This window comes from Strigops habroptila, chromosome 6 (genome assembly GCF_004027225.2).
Source record: "Strigops habroptila isolate Jane chromosome 6, bStrHab1.2.pri, whole genome shotgun sequence".
NCBI lineage: Eukaryota > Metazoa > Chordata > Aves > Psittaciformes > Psittacidae > Strigops > Strigops habroptila.
This window is the reverse complement of record NC_044282.2, coordinates 42,047,975-42,071,326: the sequence shown is the minus strand read 5'-3', so window position 1 is coordinate 42,071,326 and position 23,352 is coordinate 42,047,975. Positions and strand designations below refer to the sequence as shown.

Sequence of the window (23,352 nt, the reverse complement as noted above, 5' to 3'; positions counted from 1 at the left end):
TTCTCAGAAAAAGGCTCCAGGAGTGTCGAAGATGTAATAAACCATGCTTGGGGCCACCATGAAGTGGGCTGGTACCTACGGTGACATACAGGGAATGCCAAACATATGAACTGCATGGGTGCTGATGATATCATCATAGTTTTATATCTCTATGAAATGGTAGCAAATGGGGACAATTGTGCTTTTTTAAATGCAAAATTGCTTTTTGCGTTATGTACTTCTGTGTTGAATTTTTCAGCTGAAGTATATATACACATTGGTTTTGGAGTTGTGACCCAAGCATGTATGTGGTGAATGTTACTAGATTTATTCATTTAATAATAGATTTACTAGTAATAATGTCTATGCTGCAACCTGACTAAAAGCTAAAGCATATACTTTAAAATTAAGCGTGTGATTAAATGTGGACATACTGCTGAATCAGTGACTTGTGAATAGGTATTAATCACAACAAAGTACTTAACTGTAATGAGTGTCTGTGTGCTGAGTCGAAGAGCAAACACGTGCCCCCTGGAGTATTTATTGTATTATTCTGAGGCTAATTAATACTACTCTGTTACATGCTTCCTCCAGCGATATGCCAAGTTTTGTGAGTCTTACTCTGTGCTGACATTATTGCGCAAATACCTCAAACAAAGGCTTATTACATTGTTTCACCCCTGATGCCTCTTGTTAAATCTGTAACCACATTCAGACTTTCAGTTTTCCATGTTTTTAAATGTCTGATTTCCTGCAAAGAATGCCGAGTGTCTGTTTTCCATTTCCAATTGTTTGAATTCGTTGTTAGGAAGAATGACAAGCACACAATACATGTCAGTGAGGAATCCAGCACTGCTGAGTGGACCAACATTCATATTCATGCTATTTATTTTGTGATCAAGAATAGAACATGTCATATCCCTTAATTTTAATAGGCTATAGCATGAATTAATTATTTTTTTTATGTAAGTGAGTAGGAGGAAGGCCTTCAAACATATTTTCATCTGTAACACAATGTAGAAAAAACTAAGTGTTGCCTTGTATGATCATATGCATGATTTTGCTATTCCTCTTGGTCTCATTATTTTAGATATGAAAAAATATGGAAAGCAAATAACAGCTCACCTTTGAAAGGCAGGAAACTTTTACTTACCTGCCACAAAAGTCAGTGTGGCATTTAAAGGAGCATCCTTTCTTGAAGCTGAGTGTCCTGGGTTCGGCAGTAGCAGTCGTATTTTCTCCTTCTTAGTAGCTGGTGCAGTTCTGTGTTTTCGACTTTAGTCTGGGAACAATGCTGATGATGCTGGGTCAAAGGGAATACCCACAGGTATTGAAGTAGTAGTTTATTTTGTGTAACACTTTTCTTTTTTCCCCCCATTTGCATTTATATGAATTTCCACATTGTCTCATGTCACAATAATGTTTCTGTTCTAGCTCACAGACCACAATATCTCCTGTTGGTGTTGTAATGAGATCAACAAAACGAATTGCCATTGCTTCCATGAGATAGTGTAAAATAATCACAGGAAAACAAAAAGGGATTTAAAAATTGCAAAATTCTAGGATGATTTTTGGAAATGTCCAAAGACTCTCAGCATTTCATAGCACTATTTCATAACATTTACTCCAAGCACTACAAACAGCAAATTAGCTGCAGTTACCTCATGGCTGTTTATGTGTTTGAATAATAAAAACCAATCTAAGGCAGTCTGAAATTCAGTGGAATATTTCACCACTTGCACGGAATATTTGTGTAAATAAAAAGGCCACTTACACTTTGGAGTCTTGGCTGGTATCAAACCAACATTTTTAGTAGCTTTTCTAATAGCATTTTGGCTAGAGTAAACAACACAAATAGTGAATGGCAGAGCCCCTTGGTCTTTTATCAGGACAGCACAATTAGAACAGGCTGAAGCAATTTCATTGCTAATTCTAGGTTCTGAAGAGCGAGAGTTCAGTCCATGAAAATAACAAGTTGCTGGTGCTTTCCAGCGATGAGGTAACGTCACTGCTGACATGTCTGAAGATGGGAAGACCCATGAGAATAATTAATATACTGAAGCAGGAACTCATGTCAATGGAGATGGTTTGGCTACTGGTCAGGTGCTCATTCTTTCATATTTTCAGCAGACCAGGCTTGTCAAATAGACTGATGGTATAGTGCAGCATTGCGTGACTTAACCTTTTCTTCTCAGGAGGTGACGTTTCCTTGAAAGCAACATGAAAGGAGGAATTAAAAATAAACAGGCTGCAAATAAGCTATTTTCACCTGGGTAGCCAAGACAGCAACACTACATTTATTTTAGCCTGCAGTTAAGAAAACACATATGTAAAAGCTCTGTCATTCCACATATACAATTACCAACAAAATGTGTTTCCCTACCCTTCCACCAGTTCTACATATTTCTCTGATGGCAGATGAAGGCTCTAAGAAGCGCCACAAAAGAACAGCAAAAGATTGGTCCAGGTCATAAAACCAATTAACTCTGTGCAGGCTCACTGCCCATTGCAAGCCTTGTAAAACCCCAAAAAAATATGGAGCTGAAGAAAAGGGTAATTGTTTCTTTTTAGGTGAGTACTTAGCATGCTATCCTGGTATGTAGTCGGCACTTGTCCAAATACTCCTCTGATTAATTCAAAGTGAGATGTCTACCTTTGGTCTTCCTTGTTCTTGGGAGAGTGCAGTAACCCACTCTGATGCTCTAACATGGGACATTTCTCCGTGAAAGTCATTCTGCGTTATACAAAATGCTGAAATGAGTTTTAGCAAGTCCTCTGACTGCTAAATTGTGGAGTTCTTTCTGATCTGAGTAAAATTTGCTAATTGTGCAAAATCAAGGAAGTCTTCATCCGAGAGGATGAATGTTATCTCACAATAACTGATCATGTCAGCCTTTTAAAAGAGAAGAGCCTAGCATCTCTGGCAGATAATTGACTTGCAGCTCAGTCTCCCATATTGTAGATAAGTTGTGCCTTTGTTGCCTGTTTCTCAAGAGGTGAGGCAGCACTGTCATCTCCAGTGCTCAGTTTAAGACTATCCCCAAGTGCGTACCAGGTCTTTGATGACTGCTAGCTTTGTAATGCTTCTGGGGACCAAGGCTCCACCTGGCTCCTTCCACAGCACTGGAGGAGTATTAACTGCAGGGAAATAGGCACCTTTGTGCATGTTCGACATCTATCTTTTCACCCTTATAGGCATAAAAAATGCCCTTTCCGTGTTTGCATCTTTGGGTCATTGAGTGGTATGTAGACCTTAAGCTGATTAAAGTTTAGAGCAACCTATTGGAGCTACATAGATTTAACTGTGGTATCATCAGCTCACAGGTTAAAACTGCCCTGCCGCTCTTCCCATTTTGCGTTCTCAAAAGCTGACTGCACAAATTATGCAGTCTTCCTCCTCAGAAATCGTCGCCAGAAGCGTAACCGTTCAACTGGAATTGAAAAAAAAATTATAACCTGCTTACTGAGACCTATCCTTGTTCCATCCCACCTTCAGCAAAATTTCCCTAAATGACTGGGGCTTGCAATAAGCTATTATATTGTTCAATATTGAATGAAACATGGGTAATAAAGACAAATTTCTGTCTTAAAGAGAAAGCTATTATTTCCATAAGAATGCCTGCTCGTTGGGGAAGGAGGTGTGGGTAGTCGCTTTGTGTTCTGAAATCTATATCCCCCTGTGCTATCAAACATTGCCAAGGGCATGAACAAGGCACAGGCGTCCTTCTGTGTTTGTTCTCTTTGCAAGAAAGATTTGTGTAACCTCAATCTATGAAATAAGTATTCCTAAAAATAACCTTTCTTTCTCTCTTTTTCTGCCATCACTTGCAGTTGTCCATCAGGAGTGAAATGTCCCAGTTCTGTGCATGCATGAATTCTGTAGCGTGCTGCTACTTCAGTTTGTGTGTGCGGCCAAAAGATAACAAAATGGATTTGACTTCCACAGAACAGCAAATCAGCTGTTGGATAAGCTATGCCTGGTTCCCAGTTTTCAGGGTATCTTTCACTGGGCCAGGGGAAATGGCCAGATGAAATTGCAGACATCTCATTCATCTCTGCAGTTGTCCCATCAAGGATGGAGTATGCTACTTATGTCTGGAGTCTCAACTTCTCCAATGTAACAAATATATAGAAGCTACCTTTGAAGGGTAACACCAGATAGATTTAATAGGTAGACTCTGGTCCCAATTCAGTGGGGACTTCAGTTTCTCCCACTTACAAAGGTGACTTCTATTTTGTAGCTATTAATAAACTTGAAGTTGGATATAATAAATAGTTTCTAAAAGCAACTCTACATCATAGTTCAACTACTAATAAATTATAAAGTATTATTTGACTTCCTTGCTAGTTCAAGTCATGATTCTCCATTTCTGGTAGAGTAGTTATTCTTTAATTCAGTGGGAAAGATCTGTGATAGCAGGACCATGAATGCAGGTAAACAGGCTGTTTCTTTTTAAATTTTTGTTGTGGTAAGTTTTACACTTAAAACATCCTTTCTCACCATACTCACAAGTTTTAAACAGAATTTCCTTCTATATTTGTGACTCCTACACAGTAGAATAAAGGAGGCCATTTGGGAGAGTTTTGTTGCCAAGCCCTAGCACAAAACCATGAACTTTAATTTTTAATGAAGATTAGTTTCTTTCTAACAGAGATGCAGGGAAGGACTATTAATCCATTTTACGTTTTTAATGGATTTGCTTCTGCAGTGCAAGTACAGTTATCAAAATATTTTAAGATCCGTGTGCTTCACACAAATATCTTAAATACACTCCAGAGCAGTAAAGAGAAGTAACACTCAGGATTCCCTGGCATTTACCTTGTATATATTATTATTATCTGAAAAATCTGTACTTTTGAATCACAGAGTTTATTGGTGTTTATTGTATTGATGTCTTGTGACAAGCCACAATACGAACGTATTGCACAGCACTGCCAGACTAAAACCTGAGGGACCAAGCCATGGCTGGCTTTGTTCAGCAGTGTGTGGGTGAGATGCAGGCAAGGAGACATCTTACCTCTCTAACAAAACCTTTCAGGGGTCAAGTACTGCCCAGTGAGGCACCAGGGGCATGGTATAGGCTGATGCCACCAGGTCCAGCCCTCTCTCCTATGGCCAGGCACCTCCACTTCTCCAGCACTGGTTTTGGTGTGCTTGCCGGAGGCTGTTCCTGAGTCAGGAGGATTCTTTATTTCCATATAGGTCTGCTGCAAGCTATTGCAGCCCCAGCCAGCTCTGCCTGATGGGGAATCAGCCCTGAGCCCTTCGGAAAGAGCAGCTTGACATGTAGGATCTGAGCTGACCCATGAGGAAGACTATGACTTCTACTCGAGAGAAATAACTGAGAAGATGAGAAATCTCTGCGGCAGGGATGGTGGCAGTGGTATCTGCAGTGCATATGTGTGTGTGTGTGCGTGCTGACAGCCTGTCAGCCAACTCCAGCGAGTGACAAGTGCGGGGAGGTAGCCAGGACCTATCTGCTAAAGGGCTTAAAATTCCCTAGCCTGAAAACGTTTACTGTGATTCGCTGTAGCCGTGCTCTACACTCACTTTTATCTTCACCATTTGGGTGTGTACCCTTATGGTACTTCAGTAACAAGAATAATACCAGGGCATCCTTTTCCCCAGGGGGACTGCTTTCACATATGCAGCTTTATTGTTTATCCCTACCACTGTAGTACCATAATCTCCAACTAGGAGACCTCGCAGTCTAGACATTGCAAGGCAAATACATTGTATATAAATAGATTAGTGCAGGGAAAAAAGGAACTATTATTATCATGTTTTGTATTTTAGAGAATGAAAATGAAGGTGTTTGTTCCACTCCAATATGTATAGCAAGCTCTAGAACTTTTATTTGCTCAAAACACAATCAGATGCATAAAGATAAATAAATCATAACAACTCAGTCAATATCTTGAGTGATACATTCCTCAGTCCCCTTGGATTCAGGAGTGTAGCACAGGGACTGGGTTAACCTCTGCAGTTGCTGTAGGACATGCAGGACCTGGGCTCCAGGCGAGCAGTAAACTCCTGAGGCAGCTGGTCCATTTAGCAAATAAGTGTCTGTCTCACAGAAGGGAATATCCAACTGCTACTACCCATTACTTCCTTTTTGTGACCTGTGGACAAGGCTCAGTGATCTTCCAACCACTGGAAATCACTAGCTGCCACTCTCCCCCTCTGTTTTTGTCAGCCCCCAGCTTTGAGGGTAGTCGCTGGCTGTCCCTCCATCAGCACAAGATGAGGCTTGGGCTCTTGCCCCTGCAGAGTCTCTGTGGAGAGTTTTGACCAACCTGTGGAGTATTAGTGGTCTGCTGCAGTTAATTCTGCCCCATGATCTACATGATCTACACCAGAGACAGGATATGTCACATCTAGGTATTGCCATTAGGGAGGAGATGCTACTGCTGCTCACGGTGGTAAGAGGCAGAAGAAATGTTTGTGACTTCTGGTTTACTTCAAAACCTGTTTCTCATGGCCAGTTGCAGGACCAAGTGAATTTGTTTATGTTAGTTGCTTTGTGCATAGTGCAATGACTGTACATATGATGAGTTGGTTAAGGAATACATCATCTGAAGGGAAGTTGAAAGTACAATTGGTTTGGTACCAAAGTTATCCTCCTATTAATTTGCTTTTGGGAAAAGAAATTACAGCACCAACTAAAAGGTCTTGCTCTCTTTCTCCCAGCAATGTTACCCTGGGAGGGGCAACATCATCATCTCTCAGATTCAGAGCACTTTGAGGGCATCATCATCTCTCAGATCCAGAGAACTTTGACATTGCTCGTTCCAGGGTTTTGAAGGCTTAGTTTTGGGCAATGGTACTATTATTTGAACAACCAACAGAAGTGTTACCAATAAACCTGTATTTATCTTGCTGTGTTTAGTCTGAGGCATCTTAAATAATTTGTGGATTCTCTTGTAGGTGCAGCCAATTACAGTAATTGAACCTGGAGGTCACAAATATATGGATCACTATAGCAAAATCTTGTTCTTTCAATAAGAAGAGTAAACTTCTGAAAAGTGAAAGACATAAAGGAGTTTTTGTTGTTGCTGATGTATTGTTCTGGAAGTGTGTAAATAATGAAGAAATTAGAAAGAAATAGGGTTTGTGCTGTTGCTCGTGCCACCACTGATTTTCCTGTACGATCAAATAGGGAAAAGATTATCTTAAGGTATTATTTTGGATCAGTTCAGAGCTAGATGTGCTGCTAATTCCAGAGTGCATAGCACTTTTTTCCCCACAGGCTTACCTAGTTACTCAATTTAGTCTGCATATTATATTCTCATGGAAGCTACGTGGGGGGATTATACTTTAGAGGATGACTTTTAAAATATTCATGTTTACAAGTACTTGTTAATCATAGAACAATTATAATTAGTTCATGCTAAGGCAGATTCATGCTAACATGAATCTGAAATGTGTCATAATGATAATCATGTTTGCTTTCCTGGGCCATTAAAAAAATTATCAAGCCTGTGTTTTAGCTTAACTTTGCATGGGGACTTGGGTTAAAAGTTGTAATGAAGCCAAGGACAGTGCATGGAGCTCAGCTGTGCTATCAGGGGTCATTGTAACACTGTACCTTTTCTTCTAGAGTTGTTTTCCTTATTTAGTTTTGATTCAGAGATACAAAATAGATTATGCAGTCAGTGAGTTATTCATTGCTTAAAAGTCTGTCACTTTTAGTTGAGAACTCTGCTAAAGAAATGTTGCTCCTGTTGTTGGTGTCAGTGTTTCCTTTAATCACGGAAAGGGCTCTAGAAAATTTCTGCTTTTTGAGATATAATACAACCTGAAAGAACACATATTAGTATGGGTGCTGCAATGTTTTCAGAATATTTCTGAGATTTATCTTCCTTAACCCAACATTTCGTTGTGTTCAAAAAGCAGAGGAGACAATATACATATTTAAATGTGATAAATGCATTGATGCAATATCAAAGTATTTGATATATGGTAAATACGATTTAGCATTTTTCAGTGTAACTTGTGCTTTTGACAAAATTGTCATGTTTTATTTATGTTCTTGATCTCTAATTGGAAATGGTGGACTAAGGTAAAGGATGATAAAAGAAGAAAACACTTTTGCTAAACACACCACAAAGCAGATGAATCATTAGCAACTTCTGTTTTGACATTAAATCAGCACGAAGGTTCACTGGTATATATATAAAATTGGATGTTGAACAACAGCAATCTAGTAAAATCTGGAAGAAACACAATTGGACAAGTCTGGGCCATCTTATCATAATACAATGAAATCAACTGACAAGACAGGCTTTTTGCTCGCACAGCCATGGGTGGGAGACATTTTGGCACAGGCTGCCTTTGCAGCAGGGTGCAGCTCATCAGGAGCTACGGTGAAAGGTTGTTTCCTTGGGAAGGCAGAGGAACTGACAGCTAGCAGGGAATGACTGAAAGATCTTGCAAAAGCTCTACTATTTTCAGCAGCACCAGATAAATATAAAAATCGAATATTAGATTGTCTGCTTGCGCTAGCTTTGCCATTATAAGCAGGGGACACATGAGGGCTTGGGTAAACCCTGAGAGGGCAGGTCCCTCTGGTCCTGCTGCTCTTTTCCTCCAGAGCCAGATGCTTCAAGGACTGATTTTACGAGAAACTTGGAACTGTTGCTGATGCCGGTGTGAGATGCCAGCGTCAAGTGAGATGGAGAAGAAGCCCACTGGTAATCTTAGGTTGCTTTTGTGTTCTTACAGGAACTGAAATGATAACAGGTATTTATTAATACACTCCTTACATACCCCTTTAAATTCATAACCGAATATAGTTGTGCTTGTGAGAGTAGAATGAGGTTCAGATTTCACTTCTTGTAGGTTGAACCAACTGCATATTGTTAGGAAGCTGAAGGCAACAGCTTGATGCAGCATTTCAGCACCTGGTTGCATGGACCTGTCTGCTTTGGAAGAAATATGGTAATGCCATAATAATAAACCTTTGATTTATGGTTTGTATCACCCAACAGCTTGTGAACCTTGCCTACTTTTCATGCCCTCTGAAGGCAGATACCTCTACAGACCTCTTAGATAGTTGGCTGCTGTGAACAACCAAATTCTGAGTACTTGGCATGGGCAAAAGGATGTATTCTGATTTTCCAGTCTTTGGCTCACTGGTTTTCTAGAATGTAAAAAGCAGAGACAAATACCGTATCTCAGCTTGGGACCTGAAATTTGAGTTGAGGTTCCTTCCTTCTGGCAGGTTAAGAACCACAGTATAAATTCTTGTTAACTTCTGCTGTGCATTTCACCTACAGAGCATTGAGAATCATGAGTTGGGTGTTCTGTAATTTTGGACCTCTGAGACAGGTCCATTTTCAGTTGACTTACTTTTCAGCAGAAAAACACGTAAATGGACAACAGAAACAGTATCCAGCTCACTTTTCTATGGCCATCAGGAGTCCAATTATAAGTGGAGCATAAAGCAAACATTTTAATCATTCAGTACTGTGTCTTTGTGCAGCAGATACTTTTATGTGAGTAGATATGCATTTCATAGAGGCATTTTTCCATACTAGAACCATTTTGCTTCACATGTTTCTGCTTCTCTGGATTTTTTTTTAATTGTGTTAGAGGTTAATATTTTCCAAATTTAAAATGATTTTTTAGGAATTAATTCTAGTTCTTGTTAAACCACGCTAAAAACTTATTGCATGCTGAACACTCAGAGGATGCAGATGTTTTATTTTTATGAAATGAAGGAAACTTTCCAAGCAGACATATAAAAATATGAGCTTTTATAAATTGTAAACAGCCATGTAACTATTACCCTGTGCTGTTTTCTGCATACCTGCATTGCATATAGCTACAAGTAAAAATCTGAACACTAATTATGGCAACTATATATATCTCTAAGCACTGAAAGCTGTAGTGAAAACAAATGTAAGCAGGTCCTGAGCAATGTCCACTAACATCAGTTAGACTTTTTCAATGAATTTGAGGAAGCTTTCAACTTGTCACCGTGAGCAAAGACTGTTGTCCTGCTACATGTGACTGCCTAACTGTATGCTATAGACCAGAGCTAATTTGGCTACTGCTAGGGAAGCACCTTGATGTTAAGGACATACCACCTGCTGTATTATTCATTCTGTTTCTGCATCTATGCGTCCAGTTTTAATTTCGTATTGCAATGCCTTAGTTCCCAACTGAGAGCTTATAAAACAACTGAAGGTTAAATCATCAGTTAATGTAATTGAAACTTGTTTCTCTTTTGCTGAGGAAAAAGAATAATGTTCTAAAACTATATTCTATTCTGTTCCCCCCCCCCCCCCCCCATGTGAATCTCTCCAGTTGCTCCCATGTTTTGATTTCTACAGCAGAAATAATTCCAGATCTGATTTGGGTGAAGATTCTCACTCAAATTGCATGTGTAGGTAAAGTTTCAAACCACAACCCCCTCCCCCGCAAAAAAGCCAACAACAACAACAAAATCTGGAGATTATCTGTGAAATTAAAGAAAAAGCTGTAAACCATAAGGCATTTTAAGGAATAAACTGGGCATTAGAGCATGCAAATGAATGAAAGGAAAGCAGCAGAGGAAAGGAGAGACATGTCGAGGGAAAGGTGACAGTTTTGCTGAGGAATTCTCCTGTCATTTTCCCTAGGGAGGAGAGAAACAGAGTGGGGAGAAAGTGGGAGGAGAGCAGTGTGAAGAGGCTCTTGGATACCATGGAGATGGGTACAGTGTAAAAATCTGTATACTGTAGATAAGTAAGTGGGAGGTTGATATCAAACTCCTACCAGCCAGAAACTGGCTTTGTGCAGGGTAAACATGTTAAAGGGCTGGGGAGAAGAAAGCATTGTTTTAGCTTCTGCCATGCTGGTTGCCTACTTAACACTTGAGAGAGAGAAGGGGATGGACAAATAAATGTTTTTCCAGCTTGTGCTTTTCAGTATGAGTATTCTCTTACCTATATACAGTCTACCAGGAAGGAAAAATTATGTTCTAGAGCTTTTTTTTTTTGCCCCATTGAAATTATCTTGCTACTCCAGACCTGCTTTTTCTGTCTCTTATTAAATTTGTCTTGATTTGATTAACTGGCTTCTCATAATAAATTCATAATGCTTCTCCATGGTTCGTGAATGTGGGGAAGAAAATGTGACAGATTCACTAGGAACTAAATGTTACTTTATGTCTGAGTAAGACAGTGTTTTTTTAAAATTCAGTCTTTGTGTTACACTGCTTTGAAAGACTGTCTCTGTTCATTTTAGGATTTCTTTGTTCTCTGCTTCTAATTTTTATGCTTTTGATGCCTGTAAGTCTGTGCTGTTATTTATATCCGTGGCCATAAGGAAAATGCTACAGTTTGTACAATATGACATTGTATCCCTAAGAATTATTGAATTTTTTAATTTTAAAATATAAGAAACACTGTAGAATGACGAGTGTAGTTTTCAGAAGATTGTTATTTGTGCTATTGATTATTCTTATAATACAAGCTGCCTGTGAATTGAGGTAAGGCAAGCTGATACTTTGGTTCGAGTCCTCCTTTGTTCCTTCAAATAGTCCTCCCCGAAGCAAACAGGCTAGTTTTAAGACTACTTCAAGGGAGAAGGATTTCTACTTAAGGAAGCAAATTGGAAAGTCTGGCATACACCCAAAGAGATGAGAAAGGATGATACTTAGCTGGTATAGCTGAGCACACAGAAATTCAAAAGTATGGAATGTCCCCGTGTTCCTCAGCTTGGTCTGCCTCCTGCTGAGGTTGTTTCTGCAGGCAGGAGCCATAATGTTTAAGTACCTTAACTTCAGCATGGTGGGAGCTGCTTAAACGGGGTTGCAACAAGGTGAAGTAAAAGACTGGTGCACTTCTTGGAAGTAGGTGGCTGTGAACCTTATGTACATTTTCCTTCTTCCCTCAAATTTTGTGGACTTTCAAGAGTGGCTGTGGGTGACCCGTGGAGTCCTAGGTCATGTCTAGGGAAGGAGGCACTGGTCTGGCAGCCTCCAGAAGCACTGGCAGTGACAGACCTACACCTCTCCAGGACAGAAGTCCGCATGTGTACATGTGTGAAAAAGTGTGCTAGAAGGAATTTGAGGAAAATAAGGTACTTAGCAAGTCAAACACGTTTGCAAGATGTATGTACAGTAACGTGATAAAGCCCTGAATGTGACCATAAGTGGTATTTGCAACGAAGCAGTTTCCTGATAAACTGAGCAATCTGCTGAGACGTACCTCTGGGGATCTGACTCGATTACCCTGTGTCTAAGAGCTGTTGCTCAAATCCAATTTGTCTTCCCTTTCATCCACAAGCTTAACTTTAAAATTATGCCAGAACAAGAGAATTACTTTTGTAAGAGCTGACATTTAAATGCTGTGCCTTCAGTAGAGCTTAAAGAAGTTGAGGGGAGAAACTGTTTTTATCCCTGTCAGTTCTAACCAGTGCTTTTTGTCCAGGGCAGCTTTCTGTCCACAGACTGACTCTTCAAGTTACAATGGCAATAAAACTCACTTTTGCAATGTCCCTGCCTCTGCATGTGTGCATTCAGGAGGAGCCGTGATGCAGCAAGTTTCTTAAGGCTTTAATTTGTTGTGCTTTAGGGGACACAAGCCAAAATGTCCATCTCCCTGGGGTTGCTGGTGAATGTATTGGAAAAGTCCTGCAGGGCGGGATGGGGACAGTGCTACTGCAGGGGCCGTATGTGTCTGACTCTCAGCGGTCTCATTCCAAGCTATTAACTTTGGCCAAACAGCAGTAGCAGTCTTTGTGAAAAATAAAAACATTTCTATTCCCTAAAGTATTTTCCTTCCTGAATTTCCAAAACTTAATGCAAGCTGTGGTGGTGTTCGCGGTCTTCTTGGGGGTTAGAAGCCCAGCATTTCCAGACAGTGGTTATGCTGTCTGTAGAACCTACCTTTAAAGGGTGCATATTGACCTTCAAGAGAAAATTTAAAGAAGCAGTCTCAGAGCATGATTTTTAATTAACTTGTTCTCAAAAATAGCAAAGGGAAAGCAGTTAAAGCTACAGTTTTACTGATGCTGATAGCATTGTAGAGGTTGTAAATTATAGATTTAAAAGTTTATAGATTAAAGTAAGGTCTTGGGTCCTTCCAGTACAGGTGACTGGCTGCTGATAGGAGCACCAAAGCTGGTTGCCTTTACCAAAACAGGTGACTTCAATGTGTAAATCTGTGATAAAAGGTGAGGTCTTGCTGTAAGAAAGGGCCAGTGGTGGTAGGGGCTTCTGCAGCATTTCTTGCTGTCTACCACCAGTATCTCAGCATGGTGGACACAGTGAACCACAAACCTGAGATCTTCTCTGTCCCTGTTCCCTTGAGTTTCCTACTTAAGCTTCTGGGGTTTTATATTATCTGCTGGAACTGGCTGTGTGAGGGCGGAAATGTTGTGTTTTGAAATTTGGTTCTGAGCAATTTATGAAAAGCTAGATCTTATAACCCCAGGGCTGTATGTGCAAAATCACAGGAACAGCAGCATCATTGACTGATAACATACTCTCTTTCTAAGTTGAGCATGTTTAATTATGTTCTTATGTCCTTTTACTGAACTTTGTGGTATTGTAGTCTATGGGAGAGAGTGAAACTAACACTACAGGCAGGTAGTAAGCAGTTAATTTTGTAACATACTTCTTCTCTGTGTGCAGTTCCTAATAAGCGGGGTTCACATTTGCATTGCATGATAGCTAATTTGGGTGCAGTATGAGACCACAAAGCTTGATCAGATATGCACTCCATCAGATATGGCTCTTGTTCATATGATGTTAAAATGTGTATGTACATTAACGTCTGTTTCTTTGTTGCAACAGGTTCTGCCTGGCATACTGCAGAAGCATTGCTGTATCTTACCTGACAGGAACACAGGTAAACTTTTTTCTTAATGATTTAATATTGTAATATAATCTGGAGGAATGCAAAGACGAATTGGAAAATATTGAGAAGCCTTGTTTGCTATTTACTGTCACTGAAGTTCTCTTCGAGGGAGTGACAACGTGGTTGTTTTGTTGAAACTACCTGCTTTCTCGTGGAGATTTTGTGTATTCTGTTAACTTTCTGGAGCTATTGCTGTTGTAGAGACTACTATCAGGTCTTGCTTTCAAAGGTATTTGTATGAACCTCTGAAGCATCTCTGTTGTTAATTATAGAGTTCTAATTTTTGGCAAGAAAAGGGGTTTAATACTGAAGTCTGCAGTCTGGTCCTGTTGATTCGTAAAGGTGCTAAGCAGTGAGTCTTAAGCAGACTCTGACAGCAAATAAATGCTTGCTTTATGCTTATTTTTTGGAGAGTAGAGGAGTAGGCTATAGGAGTAGACAGAAGGAGTATCACTAATAATGCCTTGCTATTGTGCAGGAGGAGACATAAAGTAATATGTTTGTGGCCAAAACAAATCAATTGATGAGAACAATAACATGGACGAGAAGAAAGTGATGATTTAATTTACATTCTTTCATTACAGGGAAATAATATTTTTTTTTTAAATCCTTTTAATAATTTTAAAATTGGGTGAGTGTTGGCATATGCAGTTGTGAGTTTGATTTAAGAGACTAATTCCAGAGAAGTAGGAGGAACAATATAGCTTATTTTTGATATCTTCTTAATAGAACATATGTGATTGCTTGCAGCTTCTAAGGCATCATTTCCCATTTCCCAATGGCTACCATTAAAATAAATCAGTTTGTTTCTCGGCTTGCTGTTACTTGTATTTCAGGCACAGTTTGAGTTTGCACTAAGGGTAATTGCATAGAGAACTTGACAACTGTGTTGAACTGTAGTGTGACCTGTGGTTACCTCCAACTGCTCAAATGAGTTCTGCATTCAAAAATCTCATTTCCATTTTCATCTGTGAACATGGGAGAAATACTGTAGTAAGACAATAATACATCTCTTCTAGCAAGAATTTGAAAGTTCATAGTCAGTGAATAGATTGGAGACAGACTTTGGCTTTCATATTTATTTCCAGCTTTCCTGAAAACTGGACTAAGAAACCATGGTATAATGACCTCAGCCCAGTCTGTGTGCTTCTGTACTAATATCCAGTGCTGATTGTCTTTCATATTTCAAATAAAAGAAGAAAGTAATCCAGGATCCTTTGCCCAACTCTTCTTGACTTATACAGATGTGTATAAAGTGGATATCAAAGCCAGTGTTACCTGAAGTGATGGCCTGGAGTTGGGCAGTAAGACTGTGAACATTTATCTGTAGAGGGAGGAATATGCCTTTGTAATCAATATCAAGAAAGCCATTTATCTAAAATCCCAGTCACCTTCAAAAGTGCCTTCACTGGGACATAAAAGAAGACGTGACCTTACTAATGTAAAATCTGGTTTTGAAAATTTTGAACTGAGCTCTCTGAAGAGAGAAAACCTATCAGGTTTTGGTATGTAACAACTGCTGTAGAACTCCAGCATGCTTTGGTATGAAAATAACTAACTTCTGCTGCTTCTGTGTGACTGCTGCAGTAAGTATTTTTATGCCTACCTATTAAAAACCTATTGAAAGTTGCCAGCAGGTGCAAAGAAAATGATGTCTGTATTCCATTTTCCCCATTTCCTCCATTTATGATGTTTAAATACTTGGCAGTGACAAGAAGACGACGACATACTTCTGTACTGGGGATTGTTCAGCTTCTTTCTGGAGGAACAATTGAATTTTTGAGTTTTGTTCATGGAGTCTATTCAGTTCATTGAGATAGGTGAACCATTTTATTGTTTATGTCTGAATCAACTAGTCCAAACTAAGAAGGCATTAATTACATTTGTAATAATACACATTTGTACATAAATATGGAACATGCTATTTGCATTCAAATGTATATGTCTTCTATAATCTTGTCCAGCTCCATTCTCACTAAGTGAGCCAAGAGAAATTGCCTTGATTACAAGCTGTAGGTCTATGTCTGTGTTCAGCTGCTGTCATTTGGAGGACTTTAGCAATGTGCAAACTTAGGCATTGTTCCTAATGAGAAGGAGAGAAGAATAACGAGAAATGGACTAGGGGGAGGAGTGGGAGAAGAAAGGGGGGAAGAAGCTTAATATGAGACCTCTAAAATCATTAGGGAAGAACACAGATGCTTCAGGGGGAAGGGGTGTCTGAAAGGGGGAGATACAACAGTAGTTTCCCTACTTGTTTATATCCGTTTAACGGTTCAGGCATGGCCAGGTTGGGTGTCCTGGGCTCCTCATTCAGGAGTGCCCCCATGACCGGCCTCTTTCATGCTGTCAGCACAGAAGCTGCGCCCCAGAGAAGGAGTCATAGAATCAGCTGGGTTGGAAAAGACTTTTAAGATCATCAAGTCCAACCATTACTCCAGGACTGCCAAGTCCACCACTAAACCATGTCACTGAGGGCCTCATCTACGTGTTTTTGAACACTTAGAAAGAAACAAGCCTTTGGGAATGACGGGGCCATCGCTGCCAGGCCATTCCTTCATCTGGCTGCCCTTTGGACCTAGCCTAACCTCGATTCTTGGGGAACATATGCAATTAGCCTTAAAAGTAGTATGGCCCCAGATTGCCAGTATCCTAGAAAATTGCATGTCCCCCTGTCCCTTCCTACACTGTGTAAGAAATTGAAGTGGCAACACTTACTCTGTCATTATTGATATTCTGTATTTGTAAACTGGAGAAAAGAGCTATGCATGGAAAAAAAGGTACATGGGAGCAATGATCACCTTCCCTTGTGACAGTGTGTTAGTACTTCTACCATGAACTTTTATTCTCAGTGCTTATAACTTGGCTATAAAAACAGCTCCTGCAGAACCTTTCAAAAGAGAGGATGAAAAAAGAAATTCAGCCCTTCCACAGCAATGCAGACTGGAAGAAGCCACATATTTAACAAGATTAGCTGTTTTGAAGGTTAAAGAATGATTCATTTTTCAAACATGTAAAACATTTACAAAATTTCAATCTCTAAATAAAACAGTGAATGCTGCTAGTTGGTTGCTTGCATTAAGCTTTTCTAATAGCGATGTTTCATTTCTTAAGTGTTAATTTATTTGCAGCTTTCCATTAATCATAAATGTCTTTTCATTACTAAATTAAAAGTTCATATGGCATGCGCTGGCATAATGCATGCTCATTATCATGTTAGCTGATACCCAGAACCTGTATTTATCACATACCCTTTGCCTCAAGAAGCAAAAGATCTCAGAACAGACACCTTTGTTCAGTACTTAATTCTTAGATGCCAGGAGCATAGTAGAACTTTATTGATGTCCTTTCTCAGTTTCTTGCCATCTCCTGTAACTTAACCAGCCAGCAACAACTGGGATGCGTTAGCAATTATAAAGTTAATTGGAAGCAAAGTGGTTCCATGCTCTGTACAGGTGTTACTAGCGAGATCATAAGGGGAAATAGTGTGAAGGTACTAATGACTTGGTGGGGAGCAGCTTGCTTATTTTTCTTGAATTATAACCATCTCTCTGCAGCTCCACCTGGGAGAAATAACCCACACCTTTTGATGGACATCCACCACACTCTGTGTATGCATACGGCCAACACTAATTTCCTTTATAAGGATTTCCCAGCAGTGATCCATCCCCTGCCTATGGGAACTCTTCAGCCAAGACAGAAGTCCCTCTTGTTACTGCATAGTCACTTCTGTAAACCTTAGGCAGATGCTAAGGCTGTCCTTCCCCACTCCTTTCCTCCTTAGCAAGTTTCTTAGTTATGATAATAGTTTAGGGAACTGTTCACACAGTATGAGAGGTACACCCAGTTTCTAACCTCAAAATAAAAATAGCCACTGAATGCCAAAACATGTTGTATTTCAAAAAAATAAAAAATAAAAACTGAGGTTTGGAATGCAGCTTTGAATCAGAGAAGTCAAAGTGCCCTGATGTGCTTTGCTTTTTATTTAAATTTATATACTTTTAAAACTTACTTTTATTTCCAGTCTTGCTTGAATAGAACTCTTCAGGCAGTGTATGAGGATTGTTTATGTACATATGTATAAACTACAGGTAATTTCATGCAAATAAAAAGAGGAAATATATTTGAAAGCTTAGCTTCTGCTTTTGTGTATGCTGTGTTTAAGCGGTCTTAGACCAGTTAGGTGAGTTATTTGGAGTTTGATCTTTGTTTATTCCAGAGCTCCCTGTATCGTGATCCAGCGCAGTAAATGATCCTCAAGGTGAGCACAAATATACTCGGTGCAGTAAAACCTGAGTTATCAATGGGACTCATTAACAGAAGGTGCTCTGTGCGATATTTACAACTGCTGCAGCTGTTAAATGGACATTCTTGCACTGCAGAGATGCTGATAGCTGTGTGCCTTGTTTGCTGCTGTTATGTTCTTAATACAGAATTATTAGTTTCCTGTCACACAAGGAAATTGCACAGCTTCTGTACTATCCTTTTCTGTCGTAGCTGTGAGTTTAATATGTTGTGAACTCAAACTTGCGCTCATTTTTTCCACCAAAGATCCCAAAGGAAGGAACGAATCAATAGTGACTAACAGCTTCTTGGGTTGATTTGTTCTTTGATACTTTAAGCTTGAATTTCCCCTATCATAGAGAACTAGAATGTAGGTACAATAAAGAGCATCTGCACCTATCTGACTTGGTTCTGATAAATAGGTCTTTTAAACTTAGAAAAATACTCTTTTAAATAAAGAAGAAAAGAAAAAAGGGGAAAGAAAAAAGATTTATGCTGATTTATGCTGTCTGAAGTTTCTTCATCATCCATTTTCAGGTCAGCTCTTGAGTGCTGATATTGAACTTGCACAAGATGTTAAAACCGTCTTTATAATAATTCTCTTTTGCCCACTGTACATTGAAAAAAAAGTGTGACCAGTGTTCTGCTCTCTGCTAAGAATGAATAATATCTGCTTGAGAGAGCAGTAATTGTTTTATATACAAAAGCAGGAGTTTAATAATAACTAATCTCTTCATTGGGTAAAGTATAGCCCAAGACAGCAATGTTTCATCCTTTGCTTGTTTGCTTTTCTTCCTATTGCTTGAAGAGCAAATATTGAACAGGAGAAAAATCTAAGATAGTATTAGAAAGAATTCCTGCATTAAACTTTACTAAATTGGATAAGGAAGTTAATATTGCTTTTATTCTTAATTATATCTACAACTCTATTGCCTTAGTAGTTTTTAAAATAAAAGGAGTGTGGATTGGTGCTCAAAACCAATGTGTTTTATAATTAGCAAATATGTTACTAACTGCTAGTTAATTCTTTTGTATACGTATGTACTCAATTGCAATGGATGTTTGTAAGAAGAGCCATCCAAATGGCTATGCATATGTATGAACTGTACAGCAGACAGTTTGATTTCACAGAAGGAATTACAGGACAGTGTTCAGAAACCAAAGTCCTGTTAAAAAAATAATTTACCATATTCACTAACATATCCTCTTCCATCTCAGCATTTTAAAGTACTTAATTGTGATGAATTTTTGTCTTGTGCCATTGAGATAAAGAAATTTTATTCCTCTGTTTAATAGAAGAGAAAGTCAGATTATCAGCTGGTGCAATGCAAGAATATTCACTAGGGTTATGTATCATCCTCTTTAGAAGTTCTTTGCTTAAACCGAGATTGTCCTTTTACTTTCAAGACATAGCTATAGATTTTTAGACAGTTCCTGCAGGTTTCACCTGCTGTCTGCTTGCTGAGTTCAACATGAGTGTTCTCATTCAGATGTTCAGCTGCAGGCTGCCTGCTGGTACTTTCCAGCCTGGTTTCCATGGAAATCAGAATTAGAGGGTGAAAATAAAGCAAGAGTAAGTATTCTCTTGATCTTCTGGTTAATCCAGAAGTTCTTATACCTTGGTATCAAGGTTGTTTTGCTTTCAGTTATCTTGGCGTATGATGCCAACTTCTGCAAAATAAAAAACAAGTAAGACCTGTCATTACAGCTGTTATGAGCAATATCTGTTACCATAACTCTGTAGAGGTGTCAGGACTCGCCAGCAGAGGATGGAGAAGGGAGAACTGAACTGGACTGTGCAAGCATAAACTGATGAAAGGGTGTGAGGCAATACCCAGTAGCAGAGGTGATAACCTGTGACAGAACTTCTCGTCAGACATAGCTCGCATTGTGAAAAATGCTGACAGTAATTAATTGACTACTGCCACATGACCCTGGGGAGGAAACCATCCGATTAGGAGAACATCTAATTTAAATGCTCTGGACTGAAAGTGAAACCAAGGATACCAGCTAATGCATTCAGAACATAATTTAGGGCTCTCATGTTTCCTTAAACATTCCTGCTCTCCTCTTTTCCTTCACATTACTGACACTACCATATCAGCAAAGTCAGGACTGGGGGGCAGTCATTGTACAGATGGGAATATGGTGAGGTATAATATCTGCTTATTGCAAGCAGCATATTCTTATATGCACTCTTCTGCCCTTTCCTCAGTGACTGAACTCCAGCCATGGCTTTGTGTTAGCCTATCCTTGGGAACAGCAGGTCCAAGATCTTTAGGCCAGACCTCTGTTTCTTTTATCTTGGCCAGAAGTGACCAGTCAAGTTAGCACGAACTCAGGAACAGGGAGGGAGCAGGTGTATGTTATGCCCTAAGGATGATCAGCTGTACCCACCTCTTTCCTGACAGAGGCTTGTGTGGCCTCTCCAGGCCTTTTATTCAGCTTCCCCAGCCCCACTGCTGAAAACTTCCTGATACATAACCTGAGCCTTCCTTGCTGCAGCTGAAGCTCATTAACTTGTGTGGATGATGGTCGTCTCTTGTTTCTCAGCTCCTTGCCAATACCTTTTCTATACCTGAAGACTGTTTATCATGTCTTCCCTCTCATTAGATTTTGTCAACTGAGTTAGCAAATTCCACTTCTTTCCTCTTCTGTGTATGTTGCACTAGCATACATCTAAACCTGACATGTTTTGATTGTAACTCATTGAAATAGGAGCCTTTTTTCACCCCTTGGATTTGTTTAGAAGCCTGTGACGTTTCTTCCAGAAGACTTGGTTAACTTGAAAAAAAAAAGGGGAGCTTTTTTGTTTACTTGTTATTATTTAATACTAGTTCAATTCTGGAAATGTGGCAGTAGGAATGAATGTAATTTAAATAGTTAAAAACCAAAAGCTTTGAATAAAGTTACCAAAATTTTTATTTTAATATTTGAGTAGGTGGGTTTTCACTTCTTGATTTCCTGATTCTCTTTCCTTCACCACAGCCTATTGTCCAGACTTTGTTTTTCATCAGGGATTTTTTTTTTTCCAGCTTTTCTCATATCTACAGAAGATCAGCATCACAGGCAGCATAGCTGTAATGGACCAGAGCTTTGGTTCCACTTCTCCCAGGGATTCAGAATCTGGATAACGCATGGCTGGCACTGAAAAGCAGGTAGTTTGCAGTGATGCTAATAGGAAAGCTGCAGGCTGTGGAAGAAATTGTCTTCTAAAGTTAGTTTGTATCCTCTGGGTCATTTTAGACTTCTTAGTTCTGCTAGATGTCTAGCTGGAATAAGGAACTATTCATTTTCAGTCTCAAACCAGCCAGAAGACTGTCTTGTCTTATTTGATTTGTATCTTATTTGATTTGTATCTAGGACTTTCCAGCTTAATCCACTAAAATCTGGTCTCTGTGGTGCAGAAATATAGGCAGTTTGGGGTAGACTCAGAACTTCAAAGGGTTCAAGTCTGTTATCTCAAGATCAATAGGTCCTCAGACTTCAGTATCAAGACTTATAGGTATAGAGCTAATTAACACAAAATAAAGTAAAATAATTGGACAGGATAGATGCATATCCTTACTCCGCATATGTGTGAGCATAAAACTGTTTTAAGACTCCTTCTGGTGCATCTTTCTGTGCCATTCTGCTTATGGAGTAAAAAGCATGGTCACAGTACAGTGTGCTGGTGCTCGAGTCTTTACACAGTGTCCTAGTTGGCTGCTAGCATAGTACGAAGTCCTTTTTGGAGTTCAAGGTCCTCTGCTACAACTAGTTCTTCCTGAGAGTTCCTTTTACTACTGTTATGAAAAGTCACAGTTGTGCTTCATCCAAAACTATGAAGTCTTAAAAGACTGAGTGAGAGATTTCACTTTCACTGATGTTTAGATGTCAAGTTAAATGTTCCAAGATCAATAAAATGTTCTCCCCTGAAAGGTGAGTGCTGACTAGCCCCTGGGCTCTTGGATCTGGATATAAACTGTTAGCTGTAAAATAGCGCTTTCACAACAGTCTCACCCTCATGTGGGGGGGAGCAGGGCCTGAAGAAGAGGCTCTAACTCAGTGAAACTTAATTCTAGAGGCAGAAATGTGAGTATGTGTGTTTGCAGTCTCTTTGCCTAACATTGTAAGAGCCCTGGTGGCTGAAGGTGTGTAGGAAGGAAGTTCTGTCCAGAAAATAGCATCTCTTGCAAGAAAGCTTACTTGACCTTTATTTCTGAAATGTTTTGTAAAGCACTCCCAATGTGTGCAGCTCAGTTACAGAAGGAAGAGAGAAGTGCACATCACCAGCAGCAACCGCAGGCAGCTCTGGTAACTGGTCATGTTAGTACTGTGACTAAGTATTGCTAAATGAGAGCAGTATGTAGAATGACTGATGTCTAGATGTCAGAGTTTGGGATTTTTATTTTTTAGTGCTTTCATTTGTTTGTGGAATGATTGCCCAGGCAGTACATAAATCACATGGACTGAGGGGGTGTATATGTGTGTCTGAGTGTACTATACACAGGCACTTTCTTGCAGAGGAACATAGTTTTGAAGTCCACTGCCAAACTGTATGATTTGGCCAATACAGTGCAATGTGTGGGTAGAGTTATAGAGCGTGTAATTGAGTAGAGAAATTGAAAGATAGACTCATACAGCAAGTAAGGTAAAATGTTAGTACTGTTTTCTAGAACAACTACCAGTCAGTGGTGTGGAGCATAGGGAATTAGTCTGGATCTCAGAGGAATATAGCTGTAATGCTGGAGGAGCCTTGGATTCATTGGTTTCACATGGGCAGAGTAAACCATACTGATATTTCATTACCACTAGACAATTTGATTGTGGGCCAAGAAATCCTATTCCCTCACATTTTAAAGGTCTCAGGGGTGCCTGCACAGAAATATCTGCCTTCCCTGTTTCAGTAGTGTCTTGCCTGTCTCCAGCTACTTTGAGGAAACTTGGAAGGAAAGACAGATCTCTTGGCTGGTATGCATTAATTATACATAATTCAGTTGTGTGAAGCATAGAAGTAAAAGATATGTATTATTTGCTACTGATGTCTTAACATCTTGATTATATTCCTTTTTCCTTTAAATAGAAATTCAACTGCTTAAGTAGATTTTTGTCCTAAAAATATGTCCTTTCGTGACCTAGGAAGGCTCCCAGTTCTGAGAGGAGTAAGCAATGGAAACAGCATCAGAAGTGCTTTCTCCCAGATTTACTTCAGCTGTATCATGATCCCCAATTTTGTGGAAGGTCCTCAAGGTTTTGAAG

The 23,352-nt window shown here is 39.5% G+C and overlaps 1 protein-coding gene across 4 annotated transcripts in view; it reads left to right on the top strand.

Moving 5' to 3' along the window:
* Positions 1–23,352, top strand: part of DLGAP2 (DLG associated protein 2) — a 463,956-nt gene that overhangs the window by 61,938 nt on the left and 378,666 nt on the right. For all 4 annotated transcript variants that reach the window (XR_003991947.1, XM_030490185.1, XM_030490186.1 and 1 more), the window contains exon 2: positions 13,767–13,821. Coding sequence is in view for 3 of the 4 variants with exons in the window: in XM_030490185.1 (XP_030346045.1) it covers positions 13,767–13,821 (55 nt within the window). In the remaining variant the exon portion in view is untranslated. The remainder of the gene's footprint in view (positions 1–13,766; positions 13,822–23,352) is intronic.